A 24351-nucleotide genomic window follows, 5' to 3' on the forward strand; every position below is an offset into this window, starting at 1 on the left:
AAGTGGAATCTAACCATTTTTAAAAAGAGAGATTGTTATAGAGTGGCATAAAAAAGTAGTACGTCTGGGAAAGGAGGCGTTTTCCTCATGTGTGGGGACATCACCTTGATCCCCTCCCCGATTATTGTTGTTCTTCAGTCACCCAGTAATGTTCGACTCTCTGCGACCCCGTAGACTGCAGCACACCAGGCTTCTCTGTCCTTCACTATCTCCTGGAGTTTGCTCAAACTCATGTCCATTGAGTCAGTGATGCCATCCAACCATCTCATCCTCTGTTGGCCCCTTTTCCTCCTGCCTTTAATCTTTCCCAGCATCAGGGTCTTTTCCAATAATCCTCTACCTCAAAGAGGAGACATTTTGCCCACTGTGACTTTCCCTTGAATCAAGATATATACTGAGTTTAAGAAAAAAAAAAAAGGTTATATATAAATTTAGGTATATAAAATATTAATAAATGTTAGTTGTCTTTATAAGAGGATTTGTCATGGTGCAGCATTTGATAATGTGTTTTTATTTACTATATGGGGCCACTGATAGCTTAGCAGCTGATTAGTGAATGTTTTTATTCTAGTTGAGGTTGTACAAGTCACAGCATCCACTCAGTAAATTACTTACTTATTCCAGCAATGCTGTATGACAGAAGTATAACAAAAGTGGTAGAGTTCCTGTTTTTTCACAGTGCAATTTGAAGGAAGACAAAATTCGGGGAAATAAAGGGTACACCTAGAATATGAAGTGAACATCCTGCTCTTACTAATTGTGCTGATCTCCAATTGTGAACCAGTTTTAACAAGTGCTGGTCCCAGAACTTCCTATTCAGAAATACAGAGATGAGAATGTTACACAGATGAGATGAGAATGAAATAGATGAGGAGCTGAAAGTCTGGCAAAGACGAATGTAAAGACAGATCGCCAAGGCATGTTTTAATAAGTGATCAATGTGCTCTGGGGTCTCTAAGGATGCAGAACCTAGATCAGCCTGGATATCTAAAGCAGTCAGCTGAGGCTAGCTCCTCAAGGTGGGTCAGGGGTCCTTGCAGGCAGAGCGTGCTCTGCAAAGTAGCTTGGGCTTTGATCTCACAGACAGTGGGCAATCACAGAAGACTTTGGAATGAGGGATTGCCATAATCTAGTTTCTGCTTTAGGATGTTGATTTCAGTGACATAGAGAGTAATTGATTGGAGCAAGAAAAGGCGACAGGAATGAAAAGTAGGAGAGAGGCAGCTGGGTGGAGCTGGAAATGAGTATGAAAGCCACTCAGTCATGTCCAACTCTTTGCAACCCCTCAGACTGTAGCCTGCCAGGCTCCTCTGTCCACGGTATTCTCTAGGCAAGAATGTGACAATATGCCAAGAGCACACAGCAGTACAAAGCATAGGTACAAATATGCCTCTTAATATCCGAAATCCAATGCCTCTCTTATGGAGGAAGAAATACCTGGGGGGGGGGGGGGGGGGGGGGGGCAGAAAAAGACTGCAATGCCAAAGGAGGAGAAAAGTCAACGAGGGAAAAATAAAGTATAAAATATTGTGAATGAAAAACCTGGAAGACAAATGCTTAGTGTTTAGACAAACAGAATCCAAAATAAAGTCAATTATTTGCAAAGTATTACATGAATCTACACACATTTTAAATGTATTCCTATCTTTTGTATTTCACATTGAAGTCTTTTAAATTTTATTTGAATAAAAAACATACTGATATACTAACACATATAAATGGAATTTAGAAAGATGGCAATGATGACCCTGTATGCAAGACAGCAAAAAAGACACAGATGTGTATAGTGGACTTTTGGACTCAGGGAGAGGGAGAGGGAGAGGGTGGGATGATTTAGGAGAATGGCATTGAAACGTGTATACTATCATGTAAGAATCGAATCACCAGTCTATGTCCAATGCAGGATACAGCATGCTTGGGCTGGTGCACGGGGATGACCCAGAGGGATGTTGTGGGGAGGGAGGTGGGAGGGGGGTTCATGTTTGGGATCGCATGTACACCCGTGGTGGATTCATGTCAATGTATGGCAAAACCAATACAGTATTGTAAAGTAAAATAAAGTAAAAATAAAAATTAAAAAAAATAATGATAACTTTAAAAAAAAGAAAATAATTCATAAAGTTAATCATTGACGTTTGTTCAAGGACTTTTACAAAAGAGTGTTCCAGGATGAGCACATAGGCCATAGCTTGAGGCCATGGGAGGGATTGCTATCTGAAGCCTATTTGTGAGGAAAATGTTTATGCCAAAGGAGTTTACTGAATTTAGAGCTTAGAAATAATTAAAATAGTTAGAAGTTAAAGATTTAAGGAATGTTATAAAGTTAGCATATTTTACTATAGCTTATAGAAGTTAGGAATTTTTAGAGACACTATAGCTAGAAACCTTTTTAAGAGACAGTGAGCTCAGGATGTTACTGGCAAACAGGATTTAGGAAGATACTAGTAAACTGAGGAATGTAGCATGTGTTACAATGTAATCAGAAGTTATCACTAGACACATTAGAAGAGGTAGATAATAGATGATAAGGCTGATTCTGAGAGAATCACTGAAGCAGGAACTCTGAAGAGCAACATGATTTACGAGATAATAAATCTGGGAGAGGGGGAACTGAAAATGTCAAACCTCTGACCTAATGTTTTTGTAAAAGTATAAAAGAGAATCTTAAACTTGAAATTAATAGGCAGTCCAAGAAAAAAAAAAAAAACATACTGGAATGGGTTGTCATTCCCTTCTCCAGATCTTCCCAACCAGGGATTGAAGCTGGGTCTCCTGCATTGCAGGTGGATTCTTTACCATCTGAGCTCTCCAGAGGTAACTGGTTGATATTCTTTTTGTGCCTCGGACTTTCACATACATTGTCATTTAATCCCACAACAGCAAGCTGAGATAGCTCATGGTTGGAGCTGGCTGTGTAATCTTCAATGCCCAGTGCCAAATGAATGTTTCAAGCTTTTTGTCCAAAAAGCAGGAATGGAAATACCATGTAAAGTACTAAAGAGATGCTCAAGCCTTTTTCTTTCTTCCATGGTCTCTCTTGACTTGTCTTCATGTTTTTTATTTATTATTTCCTGTCATTCTAAATAAAGAAAAACTAGAATTTCAAATTATTTGCATGGACTTTACCATTTATCTGTGTATTGTGCAACCACAGAATCATTGCAAATGTCAGTATAAACACATTTAACTTGTATTCAGAATCACAGAAATTACACAGTTCATATTTTATGGTCTCTACATACATATGTATTTCATTCTTACCAAAACAGTGGAAACACTGCACAAATCTACCTCAGCTTCTGACTCATAGTACAGAGCTACATCATCGCTGACACCATCCATCTTTTCAGGTTGAATCCTTGGCTGCTGGAGCTGGACTCCGCATCAGCTGTCATTGTCTCGCTTCTCGATTTGTGTATATTCTATCAATGTTCTTTAACTAAAGACTGAGGAAGGACTGGAAGGAAATAGACCTGTGGGTTGGCATAACTTCCCTTTCTTTTTAGGTCATCATTTTCAGCATAAAAAGTTGGTTAACCTTGGGTGAATAACATGAGTAAAAAAGGGTTCCTCTGTGATGAGTTTCCTTGATCATCTGTACTTCTTAAAACATCATTGCCTTCTTGAATCAAAGCAAGTTCTGGTGCAGAGGGAGCAGGGGGCTGTCAGCACTCTCGCTGACTCAGTTATAAATGTAAGGCATTTAGCTTGTACTTGCCTTTGGTCTTCCACAGCCTACCATGAGCCCAGGAGGGCCAGACTGCAGTATTCACATACTACAAATGCAGTGTGTGAAGGAGGCAGCAGGAAATAGAGGACTCCTCTCATGTATGTGTTTCGTTGTTCTGTTGGATTTCACTTGCAAGATACACGTTCAAAGACAGATTATTGGCAGTTCCAAGACGTCAGCGGTAGAGAGTTAAATCAAGCCTGGGGTCCTCTGAGCGTGAGGCCAGCTACAGCTGCACAGGTCTCAGACACATGAAGCTGGTCCTGATAATGTAATCTCAGCACATGGGAGGAGACTTACGTTATAGAGCGGATGTGACTTCTTCCACTTTCCTCTTGGGCACAGGGAATCTTCTTAAATTTATTTTTAATTGAAGAATAATTGCTTTACAATGCTGTGTTGGTTTCTGCCATGCAATAACACGAATCAGCCATAGGGATACATATGTCCCTTCCCTCTTGAACCTCCCTCCCACCTCCCACTGCACCCAACCCCTCTAGATTGTCACAGAGCACCAGATTGAGCTTCCAGTGTTACACAGCAATTTTGGGCAGAGGGAATTTGTGATGGTGTTATAGGAAAAAATTATTCAATGATTCTTGCTAAGGAACAGTAAGACTTTATGCAAGGGAAGCTACCAGGATGGGGTTTGTCATAGAGTGGAGAGAGTGGGCTCAGAGGAGCAGGGTGAGGGTCAGTGGATAGAAAGTTACTAAAAGGAAGCATCAGAAAGAAGGGAGGAATTCTGGCTGAACAGAGCTAACAGGATTCTGGCTGACCACTGGCCAGTGATCAGACATCACCTGGGGGTGGATGATGGTGGGGGATGAGAAACCTGATCAGATATCAAGAGTGATTGGATACTGAGAGTGGGGAATTCTGGTTGCCCCAAGTTAGCCAGATTCTTCTTAGAACTGGACTCTACAGGGAAAGGCATGAGAACTCAAGATTGAGCCTAGTCAAATAGATCCCAGAAGAGCCAAACCAAACTTTGGTTAAGGGGAGTATCTCTGTCCATGGGAGGACTTCCTTCCATCTTCCAGGTTAGAGAGAGAACAAAAATTTGAGTTTCAAGAGACATTCGCAAGTGGAGAATGGATAGGTAGAGGCTAAGGATTTTGAAAACGATTTGAGGAAAGAAATGCTTTAAATTGTTAAGAACATTAATAGATATTTTGATTTGTTGCTTTAAAAAAAACTTTTTATTTTGTATTGAGGTATAACTGGTGATCAACAGTGTTGTGATAGTTTCAGGTGAATGGGGAAGGAATTCAGCCATACATATACAGGTATCCATTCTCCCCCAAAACTCCCCTCCCATCCCGGCTGCCATATAATGTTTATTACTTTTTATACGTTTAAACAGCTATGCATTTGACAGGCAGTACAATTGTTAGTGACACCTTGCATTCCCTGATGGCTCAGCTGTAAAGAATTTGCCTGCAATGCAGGAGATGCAGTGTGTCCGGAAGATCCCCTGGAGGAGAAAATGGCAACCTACTTCAGTATTCTTGCCTGAAAAATCTCGTGGACAGAGGAGACTACAGACTACAGTCCCTGGGTGGCAAAGTCGGACACCACTATGGATGAATATCGCACTTTGGGTTCAAATCCTCATTCTTTCTTAAAAGGAGGGCGGTATGATTTGAGAGAAGAACATTAAAACATGTATATTACCATATGGTAATGGTAATGACAAGTTCAAGTTCAATGCATGGAACAGGTCACTCAAAGCCAGTGCACTGGGACAACCCTGAGTGATGGGATGGGGCAGGAGGTGGGAGGGGGGTTCAGGATGGGGGACACATGTATACCCATGGCTGATTCATGTCAATGTATGGCCAAAACCACTACAGTACTGTAAGTAGCCTCCAATTAAAATGAATTAATTAATTTTTTAAAAAAAGGAGAGATCAGGACAAATACAGCTGCCATGCAATGGTAAAATGAAAGAAAGTAGAGAGGTTGATCTAGATTTTCAGTTTCAAATATCTGATAGTAAATGTTTGAAAATGATTTTTTAATGTATGACTTTTTTCCCACTGTAAAAAATATAGAAAGAAACTGCCAGATGTAATCAAGAAGACCAGTTTCCATTGAGTCAGGATGGGAGGTGGGGGTTGTTGAAGTCTACTGGCCCCGTGGTAGCTTCCCTGTGAATTAGCAGGAGGCGAGGAGCATATCTGTCACATGAAAGCTTAACTTTAATGGACCTGCTTCCAGAGAGCCAGTGAATTATACCATGTGAGAGCTCTTAGACTCAGGTAGAATGCATTAGGATGTATGCTTTGCTCTAGTACCGTAAGCCAAAATACTGTTTTTACTTTTCCTGATATAGGAAGAGATAGAAATAATAGAGGCAGCGCAATACTAGATAATGAAGAACTTTGTATTCTAAACTAAACTATTTATTTGTATGCTAAACCAAACTAAGTATTCTAAACTAAAGAGTTTACATTTTTTTTTTTTAATCTAGGCGATGGGTAAGTCATTGCACAGCTTTTTAGCAGCAAAAATAATGCAAATTCACCAGAAACCTTCAAACAATACAGTAATGCCTCCAGTTTCATAAGTATATTCATATGATTGATGACTGTACCTTTAATAAAGACCCTGGGTGGGCTACAGTCCACGGGGTCAGAAAGAGTCAGACACGACTGAGCGACTAACACACACAGACACACACAAACTAGTTTTATTTAAATTAAAATGGTGTTTTTACTTTATATTAAAATTTAAAGTATAGGGAAGAATTTAAATAAAAAGTAAAAATAGAAAGAAAAGGAAACATGGCATTGGAAGTCGGTATGGCGGCCTGATAAGCAGAAAACAGATGCGATGGATACATTTTCACTGGGAAGCAGCGCAGTTCCTTGCATCAGATTGGCAGTGGGCAGTCTGATTGATATATTTTGCTCCAAGGATAATGACGTCATTTACAGAACAAAACAGAAAGGAGCCCAGGGTAGGGTCACCTGAGCTCTGCTTGCTAACGTTGAAGAACAGAAATGGATATTCACAAGTGGACAGTGGTGTCATTGTTTCTGCTTCCTCTTTACTCCACTATTCTCAATCTTGTTTTAATTCTTATTTATTACATGAGGATAATTGAGTAACTAATTGCATGTAGAAAAATCAGTTCAGGGCAAAGAACTGAAGTGAAGCCAACCCTTACCCCATTGAACTGTTTTCTACTTTTTTACTTTGAAATGATTATAGATTCATAATCCATAGGGTCGCAAAGAGTCAGATGCGACTGAGTGACTGACCTGAACCGAACTGATAGATTCATAGGAAGCCACAAAATAGGATCCACAGAGAAGTGTGCTTGAGTACTCCCAGTTCCCGCCCGTGGCAGCATCGTGCATGGCTATGTAGTACAGTGTCCTGACCAGGAAATTGACGTTGGTACCAGGCAGAGATTTCCCCAGTTTTTCATGCACTCATTTATGCCTGTGTGTTCTGTTGTTCAGTCGCTAAGTCATGTCCAACTCTTTGCAACCCCATGAACTGCAGCACCTCAGGCTTTCCTGTCCATCACCATCTCCCAGAGCTTGCTCAAGCTCATGTCCATTGAGTTGGTGATGCCATCCAACCATCTCATCCTCTGTTGCCCCCTCTTTCCGCTTTCAACCTTTCGCAGCATCAGGGTCTTTTCCAGTGAGTCAGCTCTTCACATCAGGTGGCCAAAGTATTGGAGCTTCAGATTCAGCATCAGTCCTTCCAATGAACATTCAGGGTTTATTTCCTTTAGGATGAACTGGTTGGATCTCCTTGCAGTTCAAGGGACTCTCAAGAATCTTCTCCAACACCACAGTTCAAATGCATCAATACTTTGATGTTCAGCCTTGTTTGTGGTCCGGCACTCACATCTGTATATGACTACTGGAAAAACCATAACTTGCACTATATAGACCTTTGTTGGCAAAATATCTTTGCTTTTTAATACACTGTCTAGGTTTGTCATAGTTTTTCTTCCAAGAAGCAAGCATCTTTTAATTTTGTGGCTGCAGTCACCATCCATGGTGATTTTGGAGCCCCAAAAATTAAAACCTGCCACTGTTTCCTCTTTTTCCCCATCTGTGTGCCATGGAGTGATGGGACTGAATGCCATGATCTTTGTTTTCTGAATACTAAGTTTTAAGTGTGTTTCAGTTCAGTTCAGTTCAGTCGCTCAGTCGTGTCCGACTCTTTGCAACCCCACGAATCGCAGCACACCAGGCCTCCCTGTCCATCACCAACTCCGAGAGTTCACCCAAACCCTTGTGCATCGAGTTGGTAATGCCATCCAGCCATCTCATCCTCAGTTGTCCCCTTCTCCTCCTGCCCCGAATCCCTCCCAGCATCAGGGTCTTTTCCAATGAGTCAACTCTTCACATGAGGTGGCCAAAGTATTGGAGTTTCAGCCTCAGCATCAGTCCTTCCAATGAACACTTAGGGTTGATCTCCTTTAGAATGGACTGGTTGGATCTCCTTGCAGTCCAAGGGACTCTCAAGAGTCTTCTCCAACACCACAGTTCAAAAGCATCAATTCTTCGGTGCTCAGCTTTTTCCCCAGTCCAACTCTCATATCCATACATGACCACTGGAAAAACCATAGCCTTGACTAGAGTTTAGTTCTGTGTAATTGTATTACCTAAGTAGCTACTGTAACCACAGCCACAGACAATTCAGGACTGTTTCATAGCCACAAAGCCTCCTCCTGCCACCCCTGTTTACAGCCATTCCCACGTTCATGCTCCCAAAGCCCTGAGAGCCACTGCTCTGTTCTCCACTTCTGTAATTTTGTTATTTCAAGAATGTTAATTGATCTTTTCCCCTCAGCGTAATGCACTTGAGATCTTTCTAAGTTGTGTGTTGTATAATCAATAGTAGGCTTCCTTTTTCTTGCTACCTGCCTCTCCTTGATATGGCTGCATCACCTTGTTTAACACCTCACATATTGTGGGACATTTGGTTGTTTCTAGTGTTTTGAAATTATACATAAACTACTATGAACATTTGTTCTGATTTAATGTTATGAACATTAAACATGTGAATGGAACCTTCAAGTTGTTTAAAGAAACTTGCTACTGATCATAAGGAAGTAAGGATCTATAATACAATGAGAGCTGTTCATGAATATTACTTGCCTTACTCTCTATAAAGACAATAACATTGAGCTTTATTTTCACAGATTATCTGTTGGTATTCAATGTCACAAAACCAAAGTTTCAGTTTTGTCTTTTCTATAAAACAGGCAATGGTAATTTGCATAAATTTTCCTTAAATATCTAAGGGATGTTAGCTTCACTTTTACTAATAAAATTATATCAATTCTAGTCAAACCCATTAACCAGGGTTTGACATGTCTATAATAGACCACACACTTAATGACAGAACAGCAGGTGGAAGAAAAGCTGTGAGCAGATCAGAGTGCTTTAGAGGAAAGGTGAGATGCACTGACACACATATGCACATTCACACACACACGCAAGATCACCCGATCACAGGAAGCTACGGACACACAAGCTTGACCTTTCCTTTTGCCTGGCAGTATCCCCAAGATTAAGCCAGTCTGTCCACTGAGAGGACCCTAACAGTAGGCATATTTCCAAGATATTGAATGCTGAAGCCTGAAACTTGAAAATCGGAGAACCTTGACATTGGTACTGCTTCTGCCAGTAAACACACCAAAAAAAAAAAAAAAAAAGAAAACCCTCTCTTGCCTTAGAAATCAGTTATGAATGATCAAACTGCAAAATACAGCAACTTTCTGTTCACCCTCAAGATGATTGAATAAAACATTCGGGTTAATCAAAGATCTCACTGTGAGTTATGATGAGTACCGAAGGACATTATTGGTATAATCATATATAAAATGATAGTAAACACTTAGCAAATAAACCATGCAAACGTCTCAATTTTTGATGGTTTGGAAAGGATTTCAAAATGTGATAAGAGATCGTATTAGTCATCTGATTAATAGTATCCCCAGTCATCTTCAATTGTGGTGTATGTGTTCCAATCTATGGAATGCCCCCACAGACAAAGATATTACAGTGCTTTATTGCCTATTGTGGCTGGCATTCAGAAATTTTGCTTCAACTACTGTAAAATTCTTGTGTACTAGTGTAGCATCTTGAAAAATACCTAGTACATGCATGAGAAGTCTCCCAAAAGACTACAGAGACAAATATAATGTGTGAATTTTCTAGATTATAATTCACCATTTGTTCCTCCTTCTCATATTGAATTTTACACATAATATGTCTATTGTAATTGAACTATGGTCAACTCCAAAACTATGAAAGCATTTCCAAAAGAGAAACTGGCCAGTATGTCTTTCCCAAGGTTAGAACTTGGCTTTGTGTAGCTAGTGCATTTAGAGTGATAAGGCCTAAGGCAAATACTCTATGGTTACTAGAAACTGGAGTATGTAGTTTGGAGGAATGAAGACAAAACAGAATTCCTATTTATTCCCCCTTGCTTCTCTTGAGCTGACCAACTCACATACCCATCAGTGTTGTGGTCCTCTGTGATAAAGTTTGGGGCCATATGTATCCAGACTACAGCAAGTGAGTCTTACCATTTTGAAGTTATCAGTTGCCTGGGTATTTCAACAGTCATCACGTACAACAGATTTATTAATAGCTTAGGAATGTGAATTTCCCCTGCCTCAAACTAAATGGAAATTAATAATAGCAATTTGGATGTGATTCATTTTCTTCCAAGGTTTGGAAAATAGCAAACGGTCTTTAAAGTCTTTACTATGGCGAGAACAGAAGCAGTTGTCAGGAGAAGCCTCCTGTGTGGGGGTGAATGGAAAACTTAAGGCTTAAAAAGCAAATCATCTTTCTTTGGAAATCACAGACTGCCTTTTTTCCTTCCTCAGTTTAGTGTGGAAAAAAATGAGACAGTATAAAGTCTTCAAAGCCTGTAACATATTTGTGTGATGATATTAATTGGCATCCAACATGGACACGACTGGGCGACTGAAGTGAACCGAACTGAACGTGGACAAGTGGGATTCTGTACGTTGGCTTCTTGAACTTTCAGTTCTATGAGTTGTTCTCTCTCAAGCCTCTGTCCTATTTGTGATAATGTTGGCTTACTTTGTTTTTAATGGCTCCTATGATCCCAGCTGAAGGCAAAAGGAGAACAGGGCGGCAGAGGATGGGATGGTTGGATGGCACTCAGTGGACGTGAATTTGAGCAAACTTTAGAAGATAGTGGAGGACAGAGGACCCTGGTGTGTTGTCGTTCATGGGGTCACAGAGAGTCAGACACGACCTAACAACTGAACAACAACAAAATATTCTCAGCACTATTTTGTGGGTCTTACATACATCACACACTTAACTGTCACAAGATCCCTATGGGGAAATTTCTAGTAATAGCCCATTTTACAAAGAGAAAAACCAAGCTCAGAGTAAGTGATGGACATGCTCAAGGTCCCACAGACCTGTGTGCAACAGTGCCCCAAACACACCTCTTCGTGAATGTTCCTTCCTGCCCTGTGTCCTTACTGTCACATCCTGCAGACTGCCAGGATATGGCGAGCTGGCCCTGCGTCTCTCTGTTCTGCAAGCCCAGAGCCACAGTGAGCAGTTACCAAGGGCTGGTGGAGATGCTGTTTTACCATTTTCTCCAGGACTGGTCCCACTATTCCTGGGTGTTTTCTAAGTCTCCTGTTCCCATTTCCCCCCGATCTGTCCCCGTGTTGACTGCCCCCATCCCCACACACAGTGGGCGGCAATGTATTCTAATAGATGATATAAATTATAATAAGCCATTATCAAACCGGTCAATCCTAAAAGAAATCAACCCTGAGCATTCATTAGAAGGACTGATGCTGAAGCTGAAGCTCCAATATTTTGGCCACCTGATGCAAAGAGCTGATTCCTTGGAAAAGACTGATGCTGGGAAAGATTGAAGGCAAGAGGAGAAGGGGATGACAGACGATGAGATGGTTGGATGGCATCACCAACTCAATGGACATGAGCTTGAACAAACTCCAAGAGAGAGTAACAGACAAGGAAGCCAGGGGTGCTGCAGTCCACGAGATAACAGAGTCAGACATGACTTAGCGACTGAACTACAACAAAATAACCCATAAACTATAGTGACCATTTGAGCAATAGAGTGAAAAGGAAACAGTTGCATACTTACTCAAGACATGCCAGGCCCTGATCACTTGATATAGAAATCACTTGATATGAGCTGATTTCTTTAAGCCTCAAGATGTCTCCATGTAGGCCCTGAGAGTTTAAGGCACTTTTGCTCAAGTTGGAACAGTTTGAACATTTCAAGCGGGCAAACAATAACTTTCAAGTTCTGAGGTCATGAGGTAGGAGAAAAACTATGCCCGAAGTGTCCTGTATTGATAGGAGCAGAGCTGAAAGGAGTCTAGCCTTTGAGCCTGACTTGAAGAACTGGACACCATGCACACAGTCTCCTCATTTGGGCTTTGTGGTCCTATAACTGCCCACCGTATACCATTAAACACTATTATAATATAGTAGCTGCAAAATTACATTTTGATGAAAATAGTTAAAGTGGATAGAAGATGTGTGGCCTAAGAAACAAATAAACATTCTTACTGCATGGTAGAAATACTGTGATATTCATTTGGGAATAGACCACAAACACTTATAGAGTCCACAAGGCAAAAAATTGAAAGAAAATCAGTTCTGCAGAAAGTTCTGGGAGAAGCAGGGTCACTCGCCAACCAAATTAATAAGGACTGGTTACTGTCCATAGCATTCAAGGGCAACAGCATCCTGAGCAGAGCTCCACGGGTACCGTGTCTCACCCTTTTTTCTAAATATGTTTTATTTTCATGATATTCGAGACTTTTGACCAAGGTTATTTTATTTTACCACCAATGGCTATTTTTGTGATGTGGCTGCATGCAAAAGCCATATACTGAAAAAGACTTTATGTGAGGATACAGTTTCAGGTCATAGGGACATTGTAAATAAAAGGTCCTTTGTTCCTGTAGGCGAGCATCAAATGTCAGTTCGGAAGCAATTGATTAATACTTCACAGTAGTTTCTGTGGCTTATGTTTTAGGTACATTGCTTAACTTGAAAGCCAGATAACCACAAACTCATAGTTCCTCTCCTTTATTTCATTTTGAGCGATATTGTGAGCAATAAAATGCCACACAATACAGTGCAAGGAATTGGTGCTTCAGGCATCAAAAAGTTGAAAAAGAAACTACGAAAATGTATTTGAGCAGGTTCGTAACAGGCCGAGTAGCTGTAGTAATGGTTCACTTTGTGTCTTTTCCTAACATTAAGAAAACTCTTTGAACTTTCATATATATATATATATATATATATATATATATATATATAAGAAATGACCGAGAGGTGGATAAGGAGACTATCATGCTAGAAATGATAAGACTGAAAATCATTTCTGGAGGAACTCATGACCTCAGAACTTGAAAGTTACTGTTTGCCCGCTTGAAATGTTCAAACTGTTCAAACTTGAGCAAAAGTAACAGTAAGTAAAAGTAAACTGTCATATATCTTACGTGCAAGAAAAAACTCATTATATTCGAAAACATTACTTCCCTCAATTATTTACACTTACAGATTTCAGAATTGTCTCACATCATTTGAGTTTCAACTCTGAGTGATTCTGACAATGATGAGAATATGATGTAGAACGAAGTCACAAGGATTTATGAAAATATTTAACTGAACATGTTTCTAATGTAAGAATTGTGATTTCCCAGTTTCAAGTATCAAAGATATTCTTAAATTCATGTTAACCTTTTTTCCCCCCATTTTTCATAACATTAAACATGTGAGATAAAAGTGAGATTCCCTTTTTGTCCCTGCTCAGACTTACTTTCCTCTGCTCTCATCATCGTGAGTTTGGGTGCATCTCTTTAATCTGTCTTTGTATGGTCTCTCTCCCTCTTACACGTACATGTGTGTGTTTGTATTTATATGTAATATTATTTAGTCAGTGTCTTAAAATTTTTTCATCATTGGAGTCCTGGAGTACATGTCTTACGTGCAGTTTATGTTTTCCACTCTATATTTTGCTTTTGAGCCTGACCCATGTGTGCACTGGGCTTCCCTGGTGCCTCAGATGGTAAAGAATGAGTCTGCAATGCAAGAGACCCAGATTCTATCCCTGTGTTGGGAGGATCCGCTGGAGAAAGGAATGGCGACCCACTCCAGTATTCTTGCCTGGGAAATCCCATAAACAGAGGAGCCTAGCAGACTCTGGTCTTCCCTCATAGCTCAGTTGGTAAAGAATCGACCTGCAATGCAGGAGACCCCAGTTCGATTCCTGGGTGGGGAAGATCCCCTGGAGAAGGGATAGGCTACTCCTCCAGTGTTCTTGGGCTTCGCTTGTGGCTCAGCTGGTAAAGAATCCCCCTCCAATGAGGGAGACCTGGCTTTGCTTCCTGGGTTGGGAAGAATCCCCTGGAAAAAGGGAAGGCTATAGTCCATGGAGTCGCAAGGAGTCAGACGTGACTAAGCAACTGACCCTTTCACTTTATGTACATCACATATCGGGCTAATTTGCTTTAGCTGCCAAATGGTGTTTTCCATGTTATGTCATATATGATGTGGAATCCTACTATTATGGAACAGAGTTTGTCGGTTTCCCTATTGTTGTTCCCTTAGGTTGTTTCGTTTGTTTTGCTACTGCCAGCATATAGGCAGGAACAGTCTGCATAAGTTTTCTGGGCACAGGTACACAGGTTTCCCTGAAGGCTCTACCTAGAAGGAAAATTGCTGGATGACTGGATTGTTGTTAAGTCATTAAGTCATGTCTGACTCTTTCAGACCCCATGGACTGTAGCCCTCTAGGCTTCTCCTTCCATGGGATTTCCCAGGCAAGAATACTGGAGTGGGTTGCCATTTCCTCTTCCAGGGCATCTTCCTGACCCAGGGATGGAACTCACATCTCCCACATTGACAGGTGGGTTCCTTACCACTGAACTACCAGGGAAGCCTGGATGATTGGGTATTTGCACATAAAACATTATCAGATATTGACTCACAACTCACCCAAGTGTTTCGCTAGTTTGCTGTCCCACATACAGTGTGTGAGAGTTAACGTTTCTTCATCTCCTCTTCAACATTTAGCACAGTCAGACTTTCTAGTAGTTTTATAGACTGTGGAGGATTAAAGAGGTATCTGTCAATTTCTATTCTTTTAACTTTTGATAGGATTGAGTCTCTTTTAATGTATGCATTCTTGGTTTTTCTGCTCTTCATCAATTTTACATATATTAGTTGACCTCTTTCCTACTTGATCTCTTAATCTCTTTCTCATTGATTTGTAGGAGTTATTTATAATGTTCTGCAAGATAACCCTTTGTAAGCTATATGCATTGTAAATATCTTCTCCTAGTATGTGGCTGGTTTTTTCACCTTAGTTTCTGGAGTTTATGGCTTTAATTGCATAGGAGTTCAATTTTTGTGCCAAGTGTGTGGATAGAATGCTAGTTCAGAATGTAGTCTCTAGAAGCAGGTGGTCAGGGTAGTAATCCTGGCTTCAGTATTTGTTGACTGTGGGGTCTCCAGCAAGTTCCATAAGAACTTTTCAGCTCAGTTTCATTCTCTATCAAATGGGAAAATATCACCTCTCAAAAGTTTTGTTGTAAAGTTTAACTAGAAATCAGTTAGAATATTGCCTGTTGTAAAGTGAAAGGTATCTATGCATTTGCTACTAGGATTTGTGCTTTTAAAATATTGTTTTAAAAATTCTTTTCTAGCATTACCAGTATATATTTGTGTGTGTGTGTGTGTGTGTGTGTGTGTGTTTGTATTTAAAAGCTAAATGTTACTTACAGTGGTCTTTGTTATAAATATATATGTGTATTCTCACGATAATTGAGTTCTGAAACTTATATAAAGTTGTCTTTAAATATGCATGTGTGTGTGCTTCAGTCATGTCCAAGTCTTTACGACTCTGTGGACTGCAGCCCGCCAGGCTTCTCTGCCCATGGGATTCTCCAGGCAAGAATATTGGTATGGGTTACCATGCCCTCCTCCAGGGGATCTTCCTGATCCAGGGATCTTCCTGAACCCACGTCTCTTTTATCTCCTGCATTAGCAGGCAGATTCTCTACCACTAGTGCCGCTAAAGCCCACATTTAATTCTTTAGACATTATTTCTAGTCTAAGAAATAGAATTTTGGTAGTGAAAGCAAACTTTATTTCCTGAAACCGAACATACATGAAAGCTACAACAGCCTCAAAACTGACTTTTATATTAGATTAAGTTGAATGATATGACTGGGGGAAAGACACCTTAAATAAGAGTGTCTGAAGTATAGGCATAATTTCTATTGAATGAATAAAGAGTTTGCTTTTTTTTTTTTTAAAAAAGTGTCCACCTTAGGGCAGCTTTTAAGAATCAATTGCATAAATATGCAATTGCATAGAAAGTAAAGGGCACACATAAAGGAAATAAAATCCAAACCCAGTGTCTCTTGGGACTTCTATTTTCTGTGATCAGTCATACTTTTAGTGCATTTTAACTCTGCTAAGGAAATCAGGAAACCATTTACATGATTAATGCTCTTTGTCTGCTCCAGAGGAGATACCCCTGCTTCGAGCAGATAGTTTCATTTTTGCTGTCAATAGTATTTTTTCAATTGTGATAAAAAATGTTTCTTCTTGTTTCTGTTGCACATAAAATTGAAACTATTTTTAAAGAAACGAACAAGAAGTAAATATGTAACAGTGTGATGTGTGCTTCTGTGTGTAAAATCACCCATTACTGTGGGTGAGGGGATGAATCTCAAAGGGTGCGAAATGCCGGAGCACTGCCTCACTTGTGCCAGGGTGACCGGAGACGTTTTCTCCGAGCTCTAAACTGTGGAAATGAAAGATGGAGAAGTTGGAGATGCCTTATGAACTCAAATAATGGCATATTTCTGTATTATTCAGTGTGACATTTATTCTGCCCAAGAAAACAACCCTCCAGCTTCAGAGTTTTAACAAAACTATGGTTTATTTGTCATTCATGTTGTGTCTTCTCTGGTTTGGCAGAAATTTCCCCAGCATGTGGTTACTCGGGGACCCTTCTCAACATAGGGCTTCACAAGGGAGTGCATGGAAATCACATGTCCGCCCTTCTGTGCTTGGGGCAGGAGGTGGTACATGGCCCCAAACACATGCAGGGTGGTAGAGAATTGTGATCTTCAGTGTGCCCAGGAGTGGAAAGCAGGGCTTTGATGAGCATGGAAGAAACTTCCAGCGACTTAGGCATTCTTATTGTTTCAAGTGGGAAGTAGCAACTGGATTTTCCTCCATGACTTTTTGTTAATGTTGGTTTGATTGGATGGGGGATTTTTAAAATTCTACAGTGATTTACAGTTTTCAAGAAAAGCTTCACACGTATGATTTCGTGTAATCCCATGATAACCCTCCCCCCACCAACCCCTATCTTGCCCCTCCTTCCTGCACTCCCTTCACTGGTAACAACTGGTTTCTTCTCTATTCCTGTGAGTCTGCATTACTGTTTGTTTTATTCATGAGTTTGTTGTTGTTGTTTTTTGATGCCACATATAAGTTATACAGTCCATGGAATTCTCTAGGCCAGAATACTGTACAGTACTATACAGTCCATGGAATTCTCCAGGACAGAGCACTGGTGTGGGTAGCCTATCCCTCCTCCAGCAGACCTTCCTGATCCAGGAATCGAACCTGGGTCTCCTGCAATGCAGGTGGATTCTTTACTGACTGAGCTATCAGGAAAGCCCCATATAAGTGACAGCATATAGCATTTCAGAAAAGGCAATGGCACCCGACTCCAGTACTCTTGCCTGGAAAATCCCATGGATGGAGGAGCCTGGTGGGCTGCAGTCCATGTGGTCATGAAGAGTCGGGCACGACTGAGTGACTTCACTTTCACTTTTCACTTTCATGCATTGGAGAAGGCAATGGCAACCCACTCCAGTACTCTTGCCTGGAAAATCCCATGGATAGAGGAGCCTGGTGGGCTGCAGTCCATGGGGTCGTGAAGAGTCGGGCACGACTGAGTGACTTCACTTTCACTTTTCACTTTCATGCATTGGAGAAGGCAATGGCAACCCACTCCAGTGTTCTTGCCTGGAGAGTCCCAGGGATGGCAGAGCCTGGCGGGCTGCCGTCTGTGGGGTCGCACAGAGTCGGACACAACTGAAGCGACTTAGCAGCAGCAGCAGCAGCAGCAGCAGCATATAGCATTTATCTTTCTCTGTCTGACTTATTTCATTTAGCATATTGCCAAGTCCATCTGTGTTGCTGCAAATGGGAAATTTTCATTCTTTTTTATGGCATATATCTGTTGATGGACACCCACAATGCCTTCTATAAATAATGCTCTTATGAACATTGAAGCACATGTGTTTTCTAATTAGTGGGGTGTTTTTTGGATATATACCTAGAAGTGGAATTGCTGGGTCATATGTAGTTCTTTGAGAACTACATATTTTAGTTTCCTGAGAAACCTCCATATTGTTTTCCACAAGAGATTGCATCAATTTACATTCCCACTAACAGTGTACAAGGGTTCTCCTTTGTCTACATCCTTGTCAACATTTGTTATTTGTGTTCTTTTTGATAATAGCCATTCTGACAGGTGTAAAGTGATACCTCGTTGTGGTTTCAATTTGTGTTTCCCTGATGATTAGCGATGTTGAGCATCTTTTCATGTTTCAAGTGTCCATCTGCATTTTCCCTTTGGAAAAAATGTCCACTCAGTTCTGCCCATTTTTTTAATCGTGTCATTTAAATTTTTTTTTAATATTGAGCTATATGTGGCCAAGTTATTTAACATCAATAAGATAGCTACTCCCCAGGTACCAAAAGATATAAGTAATTGTCATGAATTGGCACAGCCCTAGTATACAATAAGTACTTAGCAAAGAACTGAATTGGTACAAGAAACGAAACGTAGCAGCATACTGAAATGAAGTGAAGTGAAGTCGCTCAGTCGTGTCCGACTCTTTACGACCCCGTGGACTGTAGCCTACCAGGCTCCTCCATCCCTGGGATTCTCCAGGCAGGAGTACTGGAGTGAGTTGCCATTTCCTTCTCCAGGAGATCTTCCCAACCCAGGGATCGAACCTGGGTCTTCCACAGTAGCATACAGATGATAGTAAATCTTGAAGGCTATACTGTGAAAACATTTGATCATACCAGAAAAATACTGTGGTGGTTTCCTGGGCTGCCATGACAAGTTACTACAACGAGTGTCTTAAAATAAATTCATTACCTCACAGTTTGGGGGCCAGAAGTTATAGCTTACAGTGAACGATATTGGATTCTTGATCTCCGAAGAAGAAGATTTAGTTTCGGGACCAGAGACTAGGCTTGATCACTCAAGAGCTTTTGTGTAGCAGAGTTTTATTAAAATAACCAAAGGGACAGACAAAGCTTCTGACAAAGACATCAGGAGGCATATGGAGAGTGCCCCCATCACTAGTCTTATCAAGGCCTTATATACTTTACAGACCTACTCCCACAACATGCATCTGAAATTAACAAGCTTAGATTTAACCATAGAAAGGTCTTACCAGACCCATTCCCACAACATACTTCGTAAGATAAAAAGATTGGTCAGAAAACCTTCTTGTTAAGGAGAAACATGTCCTGGAGCAAGATACATTGTTACATTGATTAAAACAAAGCCATGTAGAAAATGTCTTTTTCTCCTTGAGAGCCCCAGATTCCTTTCTCTTTCTAGAGGGCTCCAGACCTCTTTCTCCTCCTCAGGAACCCTGGTCTTCTTATCAGCCTACCAATGAACTGACTCTCTCAGAAGTTCAAAATCACCTATGCTGACAGGGCTATGTTCCCTCAGTTCAATTCAGTCATTTCAGTCACTGAGTCGTGTCTGACTCTGTGACCCCATGGACTGCAGCACACCTGGCTTCTTTGTCCTTCATCATCTCCTAGAATTTGCTCAATCTCTTATCTATTGAGGTGGTGATGCCATCCAACCATGTCATCCTCTGTCACCCTCAATCTTCTCCTGCCCTCAATCTTTCCCAGCATCAGGATCTTTTCCAATAAGTCAGCTCTTCTCGTCAGGTGGCCAAAGGATTGAAGCTTCAGCTTTAGCATCAGTCCTTCCAGTGAATATGCAGGGTTGATTTCCATTAGGATTGACTGGTTTGATCTCCTTACTGTCCAAGGGACTCTCAAGAGTCTTCTCCAGTGCTACAATTCAAAAGCATCAATTCTTCAGCACTCAGCCTTCTTTATGGAGGAATACTAAGGAGAGAGGTTCTTTTCTGAACTCTCCCAGGTTCTGCTGGCTCCAGCCACTCCTTGGCTTATGATACATAACTCCAGTCTCTTGCCTGGAGTTACTCACCTTCACAAGACCTTCACAAGACCTTCTCCTCTGTGTCTTTCTCCACTAGTGTCTTTTATAAGGACATTGATCATTGACTTTCAGAAGCTCTCATCTTAAGATCTTTACCTTAATTACATCTTTAAAAACCCTTTCCCACTAAGTAACCTTTCACAATTTCTAGGGATTTCGTGTGGACACATCTTTTGGGGGGAAAGGATACCATTCAACTCAGTACAATTTTAAAAACATTTCCCACCCCTATGTTAGAGGCCATTTACTAACTGAACATACTTTGTAATTTATTTAAATATTAACTATAGGATTGCATTTCTGTTTTACATGTTAAACCTTGCACTTAGTTGTTACTGCTTTATAATGATACACTTTCTGATGCAAGGAGAATTTGCATCAGAGTGAATTTGTAGTGTTATCATTTTAGGTATCAACTGTCTGTAGCGCTCATCATTGCAAAACCATTTTCCAATTTGCTAAAATGGATTGGCTGAGGAGAAAGACGCCCTAAAACAGCCTCTTAAGGGACTGCTCTTATAATCATGTATATCAATCATGGCTATTCTGAACACTCATTTATACCAGAATTGCCTTTTCCCCCAGCAAATGTATTCAGAAACCATTTCTAAGATAGAGATTAAAGTTCTAAAACCTACTTTTTGTTGTGAAACTGATGAGCTATTCATAGAAGTGCCTTGATCAGAGTAAAATATTTAGTAAATAGGTGTAGAAAATCATTCTCAAAATGATACCTGTCAGTAATTGTCATATAGATTTCCCACAAATTATTGACATATAAAAAAGGGTATGTTATATTTGCATATATAATGAAAGAGCTGTTCATACTTAGAAATTTTCAATTTATTTATGTATTTTAAATAAATCATTCAGAATAAATTTATGTGCCCACCTAGGTACAATATGCACAATATCTTTGGCATGTTATTTACATGAGCCACGCTTTCTACCTGGGTCATTTTTATTATATGATATATTTCTAAAGTAGAAACTTGGGAACTGTATAGTTGGTGGGTGGTAAAGTATTATGATTTTTATATTACTTAATTTGAAATATAATAAACAGCTAAAAGGAACTGCTTATAAGGTATGTCTAGGAAAAGGTGCCGATTTATTTTATCTCTTTATAATGAAAATGGAGAAAGTTATATCTTTATTAGAACCCCTTACAGAGTTTACATGAAACTATTCAGACTTGTATTTTAAAATAGCTACAGTTGGGTAGAACTTCATGTGTATAGAAACTGTCGTTAGTGATAAGCACAGTAGATTGTGACTCGTAAAAGAATCAGCTGTTCTTTTGAAAATTACTGAATAATGTCCATTTATGACATGTTAATACTGTGAATCCAAAGAGGTATATATCAAATAGATTAAAATTATGATTGTATCAAAGCAGGACGCCTTTTCCCAGTAAGAAATTAAAAGGAATTCCATGGAGCCCCCATTACTAACTTAATGTACCTTTGCATCTTAGAGTCTAAAGACATTTAATTTGTAACAAATTCATTATATCTAGGTATTCTCTTTTTTACAGTTCAGCAGAAGAGCAGTTTCACTGGCAATCACAAGGTAAGGTACAGCTTCTTTTCTTTATTGAAGTATACTTGAATTACAGTGTTATATAATCTGTTTATATTAACATACATACTTTTTTGTATTCCTTCCATTATGATTATAAGATAGTCGATCTTGTTCCTTGTGCTATTCCGTCATTTCTTTCTGTTTGTCTGTTTTACATATAGTAGGTTATATCTGCTAATCCCAAACCCCTAATTTGTTCCTCTCCTACCCCTTTTCTCAATTGGTAATCATGTTTGTTTTCTTATGTCCATGGATCATTTTGTTTTGCAAACAAGTTCATTTGTATCATATTTTAGATTCCACACACAAATGATAAATAACTATTTGTCTTTCTCTGACTTCACTCAGTATGATAATCTCTAGGTCCATCCATGTTGCTGGAAATGGCATTATTTCATTCTTTTTTACATTGAGTAATATTCCATTGTGTATGTATATATATACACAAACACACCACATCTTCTTTATCCATTCATCAGCTGATGGACATTTAAATTTAAAATACAACTTCTTGATGAGCATTTATACTTACTTCTACACATACCTCTATTGGTTAATTTTCTTAAGAACTTTAGAAAGAAACTTATAAAAATAAATTTGATAAAACATGACAGTAAAATTAAGTGATATTGTTTAGAAAGCTCAACAGTTCATGGGAGTTAAGTTTTCCCAATTCCCTAGTAACTTTATGTTTTTCATGGACACATATAATTGGCTAACCTTGGTTTTTAATAGTGGTTGACCAGGGTTTACAATGTGATACCTAATGAGAATTTCATAAAAGTAATAGCATCATTGACTCAATGGACATGAGTTTGAGTAAACTCTGGGAGTTGGTGATGGACAGTGAGTCCTGGTGTGCTGCAGTCCATGGGGTTGCAAAGAGTTGGACACAACTAAGTGACTGAACTGAACTGAATAGTTTTAGTTACTGTGTTTTTGATTATTAAGTGATAGTCTTAAGCTTTAATGTTGACGAAACCATGTGCTTGTTCATCTCTGAAATATTGCATTTCAGATGGTCAAAAAGATATCGAAGATGAGCTCACAACAGGTCTTGAACTGGTGGACTCCTGTATTAGATCACTACAGGAATCAGGAATACTTGACCCACAAGACTATTCAACAAGTGAAAGTAAGTCTAATGGTAATTAAGCTTGAAGACAATTAAAATATAAGAGCATTATGTCATTAATATTAATGAAAGTGAAGTGAAAGTGGCTCAGTCATGTCCCATGGAATGGGAGGCGACCCCATGGACCACACAGTCCATGGAATTCTCCAGGCCAAAATACTGGAATGGGTAGCCATTCCCTTTTCCTGGGGATCTTCCCAGCCCAGGGATCGAACCCAGGTCTCCTGCATTGGAGGTGGATTCTTTACCAGCTGAGCCACCAGGGAAGCCCATTAATATTAATATAGTTAAGTCGTGAGCCATATCCTTAGGACTTCAAGATGTGTTTATACTTATTTTATCAATTTCACTCCACTCTCGTCTACTTCCTTCCTGCATTACCCCACACTAATATTTGATTATAAACTTAATATTTGATTATAAACTCTCTTAAGTCAGTAACGGGGGCTTCCCTGATGGCTTAAATGGTAAAGAGTCTGCCCACAGTGCAAGAGATTGAGGTTCGATCCCTGGGTTGGGAAGATCCCCTGGAGAAGGGAATGACTACCCATTCCAGTATTCTTACTGGAAAATCCCATGGACAGAGGAGTCTGGCGGGCTACAGTCCATGGGGTCACAAAAAATCAGACATGACTGACTAACATAACAAATCAGTAATTAGCATCGAGATTTCTCACCAACTATTGACATATTGGTGATTCTCAACCAAGTCTTTGACATCCTTTTTGGCATCTAGATTAGCAAATTGTATGAATTCATCATATAGTTGTTTTATCGACATGCTGTCTGCTTTAAACTTAACTGTGAAGAGATTCCCAGGTGGTGCAGTGGTAAGGTATCCACCTGCCAATGCAGGAGACTCAAGAGACACAGGTTTGATTTCTGGGTCAGAAAGTTCCCCTGGAGTAGGAAATGGCAACCTACTCTGATATTCTTACCTGGAAAATTCTATGGACAGAGGAGCCTCGTGGCCTACAGCTTATGGATGAGGAGCCTGGTGGGCTACAGTTCATGGGGTCCCAAAGAGCTGGACATGACTGAGCACACAGTCAAGGCTTTACTCATACAGATGACTGTTGGTAGGGATCTTAAATGTTGGAGCAGTTCTGTAGCAAAGTAGATAGAATTGTATAATGTATGCAATACTGTTTATACAGTGCTAGAACTCTTTACATTTCTATCTTTAGCTATCTTGCATAGCTATATTAATCTCAATAAATATTTAAAGATTTTTTTTCTACTTAATTATATGTTTTTCAACCAGAGTGGCTGAAACTTAGAAATAGAAGTTCTCTGAGCTGAAACAAGCCTCATTTTAATAAATCATAAAATTCTCTTGACCTGCTTTAATAAAATCCCACAAAAAGCTAAAAATTAAATCATTAAAACAGACATTACCCTAATAATTTCTACATCAGAAATCAGTGGAGCATTTTATTCCTTAATTTTGAAAAAGTATAATTTCCTTGAAAACCCATCAATGTTTGCTATATAAAGGAAAGATATGAGTGAGATAGTATGGTGATCCTAAAACCATTTAATGTACATATTAGGTCATTTTCTC

General features: G+C 39.8%; 1 protein-coding gene across 1 annotated transcript in view; it reads left to right on the forward strand.

Moving 5' to 3' along the window:
- Positions 1-24351, forward strand: part of CTNND2 (catenin delta 2) — a 932875-nt gene that overhangs the window by 399575 nt on the left and 508949 nt on the right. Inside the window, exons 3-4 of the mRNA XM_052659032.1 lie at positions 21606-21640; positions 22671-22787. Of these exons, the coding sequence (XP_052514992.1) occupies positions 21606-21640; positions 22671-22787 (152 nt within the window). The remainder of the gene's footprint in view (positions 1-21605; positions 21641-22670; positions 22788-24351) is intronic.

This window comes from Budorcas taxicolor, chromosome 20, assembly GCF_023091745.1.
Source record: "Budorcas taxicolor isolate Tak-1 chromosome 20, Takin1.1, whole genome shotgun sequence".
In the NCBI taxonomy this organism is placed as follows: Eukaryota; Metazoa; Chordata; class Mammalia; order Artiodactyla; family Bovidae; genus Budorcas; species Budorcas taxicolor.